Genomic DNA, 13,466 nt, shown 5'->3' on the forward strand with positions numbered 1-13,466 from the left:
AATTAAATTTTAAGTTTTATACTTTGAATCATTAATATACAGTCTTCCTTCTTTCCATTTACCTGTTTCAGAACTATCTAACTGCCACAGTGTTAGAAATCCATCATAGGTGACCTGCAAAAGAAAAGTGCAATTATGTTAATGATCACACAGAGAACATCAAGTACTTTAACACCTGTAAATTACTAAAACTCGCTGTAATTCTGCTCCTTCTGCAAATCTTCATTACAAATATTTAGTTACTCAAATCAATGTTTCATTTCATACCTAAAAGTATGCTCAAAATATATAACCAATATAAACCCAAACTGCTAATAAGAACTGTTAAGTATCTGTATATTTGTTCATTTTGTGATCTCAAAAAATCTGTGTTCAGTAGATTCTGTACAGAAATGAGAGCTTCACAGGTATGCCATGTCATCATCATCATCATCATCATCATCATCATCATCTTCTATTAAATTTATTGGTTGCTTTTTCTTGCCAAAGGTAACTCAAAGCAATTTACAAACAAAAAACCACTTAGATGCATAAAAAAAGCATTAAGACATTTAAAATACATTTAAAACACCCCACCCACCCTAAGAGGCCAAATATAGTTACAGTGGTACCTCGGGATGCGAACGGGATCCGTTCCGGAGCATCTCGAAGCGAATGTAACCCGTGTCTGCGTGTCTGCGTGTGTCACATTTCGGCGCTTCTGCGCATGCGCGTTACATCATTTTGACGGTCTGCGCATGCGCGCGTGGCAAAACCCAGAAGTAACGCGCTCCGTTACTTCTGGGTCGCCGCGGAGCGCAACCCGAATTTGCCTAACCTGAAGCGTAGTCATCCTGAGGTATGACTGTAGAGGCTAAAGACCTGGTTAAAGAGGAAAATTACTGCTTGGTGCCTAAAGATATAGAATGATGGTGCCAGGCAAGCATATACTTTTCTATTTTGAAGCACTACCATGAAGGAAAGGCTATGAAGCCAAGAAGTAGGCCATGATATGTTATGAGAGACCTTGTTAAGTGAGACCCAGAAGGGCAATTTGTATACCAACATTAATTGATCCTTAGCACCAAACTGGTAAATTCTGGCATTTCCAAAAAAAATGTTTAACTATCCCCGACCAGAACTATCTGCTCCAGTTTCCTTTATCCACCCCCACCCTTAACTACATTTTAGTATTGTTTAATTTAAAAGGATTAATTACTGGATATTTTCAAGTTTTGAGTTATTTGCATAATATTACTTGTATGCTACACAGTACTTCCCTATGAGACATAATGGGTGATTTAGTTGAGGTGGGGTGGAGATATAATTACTACTTACTACTGAATACTTTCATCAAGTTGTCTGTGATGATGAGTTTTCTTTCATTTTTTTTAAATCAGGGAAACAGCTGTTTAACTAATAAAATAATAAATAATAATAAATAATAATAATAATAATATATGATATATGATATATTTTACAAGACCAGATACATTTACAGGAAGAATAATTATTCTTGCCATGCTTTTTGATATTTAGAATAATTATTGCCCAAGTTTTTAAACAGTGGATAAATGGTCCTTAGGAAGCTCTCAATTCTGTACATGCTTGATTCTGGTTGCTAGACTGAAGTATTTTTTCTAGTCCAGCTTTTATGTTTCCTTTAAAAAGTTAGGAAAGTATTTCTATAATATAGGGATCTGAAGATCAAAACCATTAAGTGTGTTGCAAGAGTTAGTATTACATATTTCCATAAACATACTGCTATTTGGAACAGAAGGAACAAAATTCTGTGCATTTTTTGTATTTTGATAGAATTTCACAAAGCAGAAAAGGTAAAGGAGAGTACCACATTACGGACAATACAAATAGCCTAGGTCTTTTACAAATTTGAATAATTCCAAATTCTAAGATACATTAAGAATAGCAAACTGAGCATGATGACACAATTTCAGTTTTAAGTTTTATAACACTTAAAAACTAGCATTACCCCCAGATAACTATCATATTACCTGAGTTGAAGGCATCACTCTTTTCACAGTATCTGGTGATATTTCACCAGAAGAGGGGATGATGGTAGTGGGGCTCTGAGTGGCAAGGTGTGATGAAGGCAGCAGAGGAGGAGTTGATGCTTCCACTTTGCCATCACATTCACCCCTTGAACGATTCAAGTTGGTGCCAGACCCTGAGGAACACAGGAAACGAGTCTCACCCACATGAACTAGCACCAGCTAGTGGTTTTACAAAAGGCAGGGAATGAACAGCTGTAGCTTAATCTTCTGTCAGTGGGAGTGAACGAAGTGCCACAGAGATTCCAGGCCCATTGACTGTTTTAAATAGCCTCCCCACCCAAAAGTGTGGTGGGAATTATATCACACAGCAGCATAATGGTCACTAAAGGAAGTCAAAACAAGAAAAAGAACACAAGGCAGCACAAAAATGAGAACAACTTTCAAAAGATACAATGATCCGTTCTTTGTATGTGACTAATTCATTGCCATTTCTTTAAAACTTCAAAAAATTATTTTCAACATAAAAAGGACAAGGATGTTCTTACTGTCATAACAAGTCATCTCATTAGCAATTATGCAATCAGAAAAGGAATTTATGGAGCTCTGCTGCAGCCAGCAGTGGGAGACCCATGCACACATCAGACTCTAATAATGACTAGCATTTTTAAATTAGTCATAACTAGCATTGTTGCTGTTAGAGAAAGTAATACAAAAACAACACACATCCAGCTTAAACATAGCCCACAAAAACAATGCATTTTGGTACAAAAAGTCTTATATTTTTTCTGAGTTAATTCACAGAGTTCTGGGACCACTAATGAAATACAGCCTCAAACATAATCACACAATCAAATACACAAGGTACAGATACTGTATATTTTGAGGGCACTGTAGTACAATATGTTGGGGACACAAGACATCACTATTCACACAAAACGTGAAGTATGTGTAGCAATTTATTTTCAAATATTTGCAGAATTTAAGTTAAACATACATGATAGAACACTGATTATTACAAAATACTAGACTTAACAGTCTAATCCTAAGACTTGAAATGGTAGCAATAAGGTGAGTAACACAGAGGAACCTGTGTTAGGCACACTCTGAACCTGTGTGAGGCTACCAGACCAGTACTACGGTATGATTAACTAGTTAATTGAATCTTTTCTTACCAATAATGTATTTAGAAAACTGTGTATGTATCAAAATAAATTGTGTGATGATTAAGCTATCAGATAGCATTATACACACACCACAAAACTATTTAAATTCTGATTATAAATGGTAGTTATAAAGAACTTTTATCCTGAACTGCAAAAGCAAGAAAGAAGCACAATCCTATTGAAGGCATAGAATGAAATAGCAGTATCAGAGCAACAGAATATATATGTTTTAAATCTTGTTAAAATTAATGTATAGCAAGAAACATGTTCTATAAAAAGTACTTTTGAAAAATGACCACAACACAAACATTTTTCTTTAGCTTTTGAAGGTTTTTATGCATTGACTGTCACTTGATTTATAAAACCTAAGGTCAAATGTACATGTAACCTGATGCATAAGTTGCTACTATAAATAGTTTGAGATGACATAAAAAATAACATGAGGTACTAAACTTAAGATATATCAAAAAGCTATCATAAATAATAAGAGAGAAAATGTTTAAGAACACATCTGAGCCAAAGGATTAGCAACAGTGTTTCCATACCACATTCATCCAAACACCCAATTTACAAGATTATTCATTCCATTGAAAAGCCACTCAGCAAGGATGAAGTAACAAAAGTTTCAAGTCTTACACTCTATTCCTTGGGTTCACAGCAGATGATATATATTATTTCAAAAGGTTTCCAGACATGTAATTTCCACATGTTTTAATCTTGAATAGTGTATTGCAAATGCATTGATTTGAAAGCAATTTGACACATTTCACTTTCAGCCTCATATAAAGAACTTATTTTGGTGCTTTTAATTTATTTGCTTATTTTAATAATCCCTTTTTCATGTCATGTTATCAAATACTGGGCCCACTGCTGACTTCCCATAAAGTCCCAATGATATTTTATTATTATTAAAATGATTGATAAATACCTAAATATCATTACACAGATTCCACTATAAAATAAAACAATGACACCATTAAAGTTTAATATTTTGAAGTCCCTCAAGTGTTTAATTGCCCTAGTTAGTAGAAACCTATTCTAAATACAAGCCTTTTGTTTGCAAAAGCCCCAAAACTGTTGGACCTCCTCCTAGAGGAGGTAAGGAAATCTTATTTTAGGACTTCCGGAGGCGGCGCCTCCGACAATGGCGGATTCTCCGATTCAGGGGGAGACAGCTCCACAGAAACCGGGTCTTACCGCTGCAGCGAAGCGGGGACCCTTTCAAAAATCGCAGACGGAAGAAGCCTGCAACCGTGGGACTCAGCGGGCACCGTTTGTGCCCCTCTGTTTGGTAAAGGAGCTCTACAAAGGGCTCCGGAGTGAGACGGGGGTTGGCGTGGTGCTGAGAGTCAATCGCTACTTCTGTGGAGTGAAGCTGCACAGCCAAAGTCGGAGAGCGCTGTCCTTTTTCCTATGCTAATTCGGATTTCAAACAACAACCCGTGAGTAGGACAATTGAAACTTGTAGATCAAAATTATACCTTTGAATTAGAGCCGAGACGGGAAGGTGTAAAAATAGGAAGTCCGCCTTCTGTTCTTTGTAGAAAGATCAAAGCAAAGACTTTATAAGCTAAAAGCCGTAAATTGACAGCCTGGAATTTCCTGCTCTTTTAACTACCAAATCCCCCCCCCCCCCAGACAGCAGGAGGATAGGGGGAAAACAAATCGTGACTTTGCAAATCCTGCAGAGAGTAATTTAAGAAAATAAGTCTTCACTGTTCCTAACCTGGGGACGGAATGAAAGGAAAGAAATTGTCGGTGGTGCCTATAACAGGAATATAAGAAAACTGACAGATAGAGTTGGAAGGAAAATAAGTCCTATGCTGCCTTCTGCCTGTTTGCTTTAGATTGAAAGGAAACAAAATATCTGAAAATCGAAAGTAACTTTTATTTTCCCTTGCTGGATACACTGTAAAAATGGAGGCTAAAAAGTAACTACCCCTCCTAGAGGAGATCTACCAGTGCTTTTGTTTTATTTTACAAAGAGAACATGGCAGATGAGAAAATCAGACCGTGGGACCAGCTTTCTGACCTTGACAGAATGATGAGAGAGGAAGTTTTATCTGCCCTGGACAAAATATATGATGTGCTGCAACAGATGGATGAGAAAGTGTCTCTTATGAATCAAGAGACGGCATACATTTTAGCTGCAGTTAACAAGGAGGTGCCAATGGAACGTACAGTTACAGAAACTGCACAACAATCTACCCAGGATATTGATTTAGGGCAAGTGCATGAGGTTATGAATGTATCTCATAAGACACAGAGTCTCCAAGTTTTACAGGATCAGAAGCTGCAACATTGGGAGATGGAATTCGTAGGACACTGGTTAAATTGTGGACCTAAGAGAGTTATTATCTTGGGTGTGAAACAAGTGGAAGATTATCTTTGGAATGACTACCCTTTGGATTACAAACTAAACATTGGGGAGTGCAACACTGGGGAATGGGACAATTGGATAAAAGGAGATGAAGAATTTTACTACATAGAGTCCTCCAGAGACTGGCTCCTCAAAGAGAAAGAGAAGAAAATGCGAAAGAATACAATAGGGAACAAGGATTTATGTAACTACAAACAGAAACAAGAAAACTCGCAGAGGGGGCTTGGAAGTGACTTGAGGGCCTCAGATATTAGAACACCGGATTGACAAGGGTTAAAGACTTAAGGACTGATATTATCCGGAACCAGGAAAAGGGACGCTGGAGAAACTTAAAATGAGAAATGTTTTTGTAATAAATTTTTATTTATGGAATTAGTGTAATTCTAATGAAATATTAAGAGATGCTGGAAAGGAAGTAATTGGCTTTAGTAATGGTTTAAATCTAAGAACTTTAAAGATTTGAGGATAAGATAAATAAGGGTAAGACAAGTGGTATGAATTTGCTGAATTAATTTTAAAATGGAATACAAGGAGGGAGGTGAGAGGAAGTCAGGAAAATAAGTAAAAGAATGCTGAGAATTTGAAAGGAGAGATTTTTATTTTTTTATTTTTCTTATTCTTTTGTTTTTTGTGTGGAATTTTTGATTTTTGAATGTTGTAATTTTTCTTTTTTTTGTCTTTGATGTTTACTTTTTGTTATCTTTGTGGTCTTTTTTTCTTGAGAAAACCTAATAAATATTATTATAAAAAAAAAGGAAATCTTATTTTAATGTACATACTGCCTTCCAAACAGTATCTGACTTACAAAAAATACACAATACAGCAAAATTAAATGCAGGAGGTAATGGCAGCATCAGATCAAATCAGTTAGGGATGAAATAGTTTTTAAAGCCTGGGAAATTAAACTGACACCAAAAAAGTGTAGGTGCAAGGTAAGTCTCATTCCATCAAAGCGCTATCCCTGAGAAGGCTCTCCCTGGTCACCACTCACTGTGCCTCAATTGATGGACGCATCTGGAGAGGAGTCTCCAAAGACTACCTCAACTGATAAATGTTGGTTTGCAAGCCCCCTCCATGGTGCATCATGTGATGTCAACAAACTGGCTGTCTGCAGCGGTGATGTTTCCATATACTGACAATAAATAGCAAAGTATTTTTGAAATAGTTCAAAGCCTCTTTTCTGTTGCCCTCTTACAAGAGACGTTTAAAAAAAATCAGTTTTTTGGGTAGTGGAGGTGTTAATTTACTGTTTCAAAGTTTTGGAATGTTTCTATAAAATACGTAAATAAAAATAAATCTGAAAAATACAAGAGATGAGCTTGGATTCACTGCATATGTACTTGGAAGCAAGTTTCACTGAGTTACTCATAGTTACTTATGATTGCAACCTTAATGTGTTCCAGTGGATTAAATTATCAAAATATATACAATTTCAGCATATTAAATTTCAGCAAATAAGCAAAACTCAAACATTACTCAAGATATCACCCAAAGCTACATTGCGTTAAGTTTTACCTGTTTTCAAGAATATTCAGAGAACCCTGCTAGATCAGGCCAAGGGCCTATCTATCTATTCTAGAAGTCTGTGTCACATGCAAGACATGAAAACCCACATGCAAGACATGAGTGCAACAGTACTCGTCAGAGACCATGAATCAATAAAATAAAAACCACCCAACACTTTTTCTTCTTCTAATATTAAACAAAACTATCTGCCAAATACCTTCTTAGTTTATTTGTGGCACCAATATCAAGAAACCCATATATTTATCCCTTCTACGTCAAAGGTTCAAGTTCTACATTTTGCTTTCCATTGTGTCACAAACTAATGCACTGCCATGGCATCCTTTCCACATCAAGTTCCTGAGTGGTCATATCAAAGCAGCAGGAAACATTTAAAATGTTGGGATTGCAAGAGAAATACAAATAAAAAGTTGCTCAGCATACTCAATGAATCTATGATGCAATAAACACTTGAGAAACACTTCAAATGAGACGAAATCACAGTGTTATTCTGCCTGCCATACGGTAGTCTCAAAGCTACAAAACCAAAACTGACAGTTTTACCCTATTTGTGCAAGGCAACAGTTCCTGCTGAATATATATTGGTGGGGGGCTTAGTAGCTTAGTTGCATTTGATATCCCATTTAGGTTACCTCATCTCTCTCCCCATTCCTCCTGGTAATGGCAGAACATGGTATTCAGTAGAAGTGAAATTCAGGGAGCACAACTATACAATCAATACAGTGAAGTTGTTTCATGACTGAGTGTGACTTAGCTGGATAACAAACACGCTGTGTTTTTGGCCCACACATACTGTCTTCTTTGCCACCTCCATAGTGAAAGAAATTAAATGATGTTTACTTAAGACCTTATGTTTCTGTCATTTAGGAAATACTGAACACACAGTCATCTTAATTGTGTCTTTAGCTCCATCTGTTAGTTTTTGATCCCATATCAAGAGGATTTATTATGGAGCAAGGCTTTAAAAAGGGATGCCTTTTCCTATCTGCTTGGTAAACAAATATGCATTTGATTGGCTAACAAGATGAGCAGCAACACACCAATAAAAACTGCCAACCATCCTAGATACATAGCCTAGATTATGGATTCACGTTATTAAGTAAAAACACATAGTCTTGTGGCACCTTAACCACTACAAATTTATTAAGGCACAAGCTTTAATATATGTCATTTGTTGTCAGCACTGCCCTTCTGCATTCTATGTAGATCAGTGGCTACACAAAACAAATAAATGGACATAATTGTGCTCAGAATGTTAATATCCCAAAATTAATAGGAGAACAGTTCAACCAATCAGAGCACTCTAAGTGATCTTAAGGTGGCCATACTTCAACAAGGGAACTAAAGAAAACTCCAGTGGGATGTGTGAATTAGCTTACCAGTTGCCTTATTGTCTGTTCTGCTTTCAGGTTCTGCTTTCAACTGTTCTGCTTTCTATTTCTTCTTCTTGCATTTCACTTTCCTCTCACCTCAAGCCTCTACGAATCATGTGTATATATGCTTGCCAATTTAAGATTACCCTTCATGAGGCTGATAGGGAGCAGATTCCAATTATCATCTACTTACAAATGCCACTATCTGACCAGCAACTTTCGACAGACCAAGGGCCACCTGTCACAAATCTGCTGGTAACATAGTAAAAACCTGTTTCAGATCAGGATCTTGCATGACTGAATTACTCTGCCTCACATGAAAAAGATACCTAAGAATAGAAAGCTACTATTTCAGGAGGAAGGCAAGGCTATAACTCTTCTACACGCAGGGTAGTTTTCTGTATGGAGCAACACTTAATTGTGCAAGCCCATCATCTGCAATATGAAATGGTATAATTAAGGCATAGGTTTTCCACTTATCTGCTGTTTGTGGGAGCTAGGCCCAAGTATCACCTTGTTAAGGCTCTATCTACATGCATAGCACTCGAAATAATTAAGGTTGCATTACTTTGGGATGCACAACACAAGGATACAAAATAAGAGTGCCTAGAAGTGTTTTTTTAAATAACTCCTTTATGAATGCTTTTAACTTTTAAGTAGTGTACAAAGGAACAGCAACTTACAAGACAGTGAATGTGTGCCTTTGGGTAAGTATTCGAACAGCAGAGAACTTTCCTCTCCCAGCATGTCAGCTTTCAGGGACAACAAGCTGTTCTTGCTCATAAGGGCTGCCCGCAGATTAGCAACTGCTACAGCCTGGAGGGCATCTTCCTTCTCTGGAGTAAGAGGCTGAGAAAGATAACCAGCTTCACCTCCTAGGAGTGCTTCCTCGACATTTGCATAAAGGTCCACTCTCTCTATTCGGCTGTCAGAGTTGCTGGATTCTGCCCCTGTCAGATCCACACCTAAGTGGAAGAAAAACCCAATATTAGTAAACATATCACAATAGAGTCCTCTCAGCCATATGTACATTTGTAGCACTTCCTCTATCCATCATTCCACAGCATCAGAATCAATATGCCTGCTTAAAATGAAGGAGCTGAGATTACTTTGTCTTTTCCCCAGTTTTATGATACCTTCATCTGATGCTGTAATACAACTGTTGCTATATTTGTGCAGTACACACTTTTGCAAAGTTATGCACTCATTTTGCAAAATAAACTCTCTTGCAGTTAAAATAGTAGCAGTAACATCTGGGGAAATGTGGCTGCTGCTGAAGACACTCTATACCACACTCAATAGTGCAATATCATTATGGACAAACAGAACCTTAATGCCCCCTTTATACTTGCTCAGTTGCAATTATTCCAACAGCATATTGCAACTTCACAACATTATGAATACAGTGGTACCTCGGGTTAAGTACTTAATTCGTTCCGGAGGTCTGTTCTTAACCTGAAACTGTTCTTAACCTGAAGCAACACTTTAGCTAATGGTGCCTTCCGCTGCCACCGCAGCATAATTCCTGTTTTCATCCTGAAGCAGAGTTCTTAACCTGAGGTACTATTTCTGGGTTAGCGGAGTCTGTAACCTGAAGCATATGTAACCCGAGGTACCACTGTACAACGGACTAGTACATGCTTCAAACGGTGTGCATGTCTCAACAAACTATGCACAGAATATAGTGAAGCCTCAGAAAGCTTGTTTTAGACCCGTCTTGCCCTATTAATTTATTTTATTTAAATATCTATACACTACTTCTCTCTGGGGGAAAAAATAAATCACCACTAAAATAATCTGAAAGAAAAACCAAAAGCAATCTTCTAAACAGTTGTAAGATACCAGAGCAGATATTGATCAGATTCCCCAAGAACCAGTACACCCACACAATTGTTCTAATGCAAAATATACACCCACATAATTGTTTTAGCCTTGCAGATAGAGTGGAGATTAATCAAGCCTCCTGGGCAGTTTGACTGCTGCCACCTACCACTGGTCATACACCATATATAGAAGGAACAAAAAACAAGTCTCCCCTGATAACTGTGAAGGTGGGTGGGCTCAAATGAGAGGTGATCTTTTAGAAATGTTAGCTTAGCCCCAAACAGCTTCAAGGGCAAAGAAGATAGTACTGCGAACTGGGCCTGGAAACAAACTGCGAGACAGTGAAGTTGTACAATAGTGAGTTTGTAAGATTATACTCTGGATGTAGCCAAAGCTTTGCCTACAATCCTGGCCACAGTCACCTTAGAGATATCCAGGAGTAATGTCAGATTTGGAAGCACTCCCTAGCTACACACACACCTCGTTCAGCACAGTCTCATTCAGAATTTTGACATCATCAAGTTTGCTAACCAACACAATATCCATCTCATCTGATTTATGTTTCACTTTATTAGTTTCATAAAATCACAGAATTGTAGAGTTGGAAGGGACCATGAGGGTCATATGATTTAACCCTCTCCAGTGCAGGAATCTTTTGCCCAACTTGGGGCTCAAACCCAAAAACCTGAGGTTAAGAGTCGCATGATCTACCAACTGAACTATCGTCAGGTCTCATCCTACAATCACCTAGAAAATGAGTCAGGATCTCAACATCTTTCCTAGAAGCAGAAGAAGCTGGATGTAATCAGCACACCTAATGACTGCCCAGCTCAAATCTCCAGACAAAGTTTCCTAGTGTTTCCATGTAAATTATAACAGCATTGGAACAAATTGGAACCCTGAAAACTGCATGCCATGGAGACAAGAAGCTTGTCAGCACCACTGTATCCTAAAAAAAGAGATCAGAACCAACATAAAACATTGTTGGCAAGCCCCGTATCTATCACACAGACCAGAATAACATCATATTCAATATTACCAAAAGTCACTGAGGTCTAACAAAACTCTTGCCTGCTCTGGTTCCAAGAGGTGACAGTCATTCAGCAGGAAAGCAAGGCCACCTCAGCCCTAGAACCAGGCTGGGAAACAGGGGAGGACATCATGGTCTTCGGATTGTTCTGTTAATTAATGCATTTCTACTTGCCAAATGGAACAATTCTGCTCCTCCCTCCAAGCACAGTTCTGAGTCTCCTAACCATCCAGAAAGGATTTGGGGGAGCTGTGGTGGCGTAATGGGGGGGGGAGAGCCCCCCTTGCACTAGCAGGAGTCCTTGTACTGGTTGCCACGAGTGCGCCAGGCTAACTGAATCCAGACCCAGATTTTTTAAAGGATCTAGGTTAGGGAAGCAGAACCTCATTCAGCCCAAGATCCATATGCTCTCATGGCCTACCTTCTAAGATCCACATAGCAGTGGTAGGCAGGGTCAGATGCAAAAATGGGCTGAGCAATGGATGAGAATCCTACCTTTTTACAAGAGATTCCATTCCAGCTATGCAAAAGTTTGAGGCTTCTACACATACACATATACCACATATCCACCCTCCTCCCAGGTATCCAAGAGGCATTATCACAGTTCACAAACACACTGAACCAGACAAAAGCACTCAATCAAAGTGTGGCCTATAGAGGGGCATAGCCTAAGGAGAATCCTGAGGGCAAAACGGAGAGGCCTCTAGGCCTGAGATTTCACATTCCAGATCTAAGAAATCAGTTTCATTCAATAATCCCTGAACCACCCCACTACTATTCTCCCAACCTCCTTTCTTAGCAGGTAGAAGGCAAACAGTACATAGTAAACAGCAACCTATCATGGTGGTTGGGCAGAAAAATTGTTTTTAGTTATCCTGCCTCAGCATTCTTCTTCCACACCCACATCATGCAGCTGATGAACCAAGAACTGTACTGTCCAAGATTAAATTTACTGCTGCAATATGAAGAAGGGCAAGTCCATGAACTATGATACAATGCTGATAGAAGTTGACACAGATAAATGAAAAACTTAATTAAATTGTGGGAGCTGTACCTGAGACATGGCAGGAATACGAATTGAAAACCCTCCTCCATCTGGTACTGTAAGGAGTCAGGGCAGTTATTAACTGGAAACTCAGATTTAATAACCTTAAAATAAAGCTCTCTTTTTAAGATGGGCCATCCTGAAAATTATATTTCTGCTTAGTCAAATTAAAAACAAAAATTAATACTGCAATATAAACTTAAACTAAACTAAAAAGAGAATAGCGTAATATACAAGAGATTTCACTCTGGCCTATGTGTGCAGCGGAGTGGAGGAAGGCAGAATGTTGCTTTGCACATTTGGCTCGGTATGTGGAAGGGACAGCCATGTAGTGGGTTAATAAACCTTTAAATAACATCCGAATCAGCCCCAAGAATGTTCCCTTGATAATATCACCAATGTATCATCCATATGACAAGGGCATTCAGAGGAGCATTCTGTTTGTGTGGTAAGAATTAGCCAGCTGCATTATACTAAAATACAGCCCTGTGCAGGGCTTGATTTTTTAAAATAAACTAACAAAATGTTTACTTCAATAAACCTTATTATCTGAAATAAAGTATGTTTTCTGTCCTGACTAGTACTACTACATTTTTGTTGCCTTTAGAGCCCAGTTCACATTACTCTTCCTTGAATACTAACAGTGTGACAGGACAACAAAGTAAAGCCACAATCCCTGCTCAAAAGGAACGTCTGCATCCACATTAAAATCTGCCCAGGAAGCCCAGCTAGGAACACAGCGTGTATATGAACTTCCATCTATGGGCACACCAAAGTAGGGTCTTCCTTTTTGTGGATTAACGATCACAGGCTTCCTGGGTGATGTTTAACTAAGTCACATGCTGAACAGGGCATTGAAATCAAGTGACGTCCTCTGATTTCAGTAGATCTGCTCCTGTGATGACTTAGTTAGGTACCATCTAATGTCATCTGAAAATCAATATTGCAAAAGCTTATAGATACAAAAACATTTCAAAAAAGGTGCAGGTGGGAGTGTTTGTAGATGTCAATTCCCAAAGCAATCTACTTTCTTTTTAATAATACATAGATTAGGTAATGTTTGAGTATTCAAAGGAAAGGAAAGAAAGGAACATGCCAGAAAAAAGCAGAATAGTTAACACACAACTATATTTCAA

General features: G+C 38.2%; 1 protein-coding gene across 7 annotated transcripts in view; it reads right to left on the bottom strand.

Annotated features, from left to right (window-relative positions):
- ZBTB46 (zinc finger and BTB domain containing 46) overlaps nucleotides 1-13,466 on the bottom strand; it is a 54,212-nt gene that overhangs the window by 23,941 nt on the left and 16,805 nt on the right. For 4 of the 7 annotated variants that reach the window (XR_014565643.1, XR_014565644.1, XR_014565645.1 and 1 more), the window contains 3 exons: nucleotides 9,115-9,396; nucleotides 1,992-2,164; nucleotides 63-114 (listed from right to left, as the gene is read on the bottom strand). Coding sequence is in view for 4 of the 7 variants with exons in the window: in XM_083744294.1 (XP_083600420.1) it covers nucleotides 63-114; nucleotides 1,992-2,164; nucleotides 9,115-9,396 (507 nt within the window). In the remaining 3 variants the exon portion in view is untranslated. The remainder of the gene's footprint in view (nucleotides 1-62; nucleotides 115-1,991; nucleotides 2,165-9,114; nucleotides 9,397-13,466) is intronic. The other 3 variants (XM_083744295.1, XM_083744297.1, XM_083744296.1) reach the window with 1 other exon arrangement.

Source organism: Podarcis gaigeae (genome assembly GCF_964106915.1).
Source record: "Podarcis gaigeae genome assembly, chromosome: 6".
Classification (NCBI taxonomy): Eukaryota; Metazoa; Chordata; class Lepidosauria; order Squamata; family Lacertidae; genus Podarcis; species Podarcis gaigeae.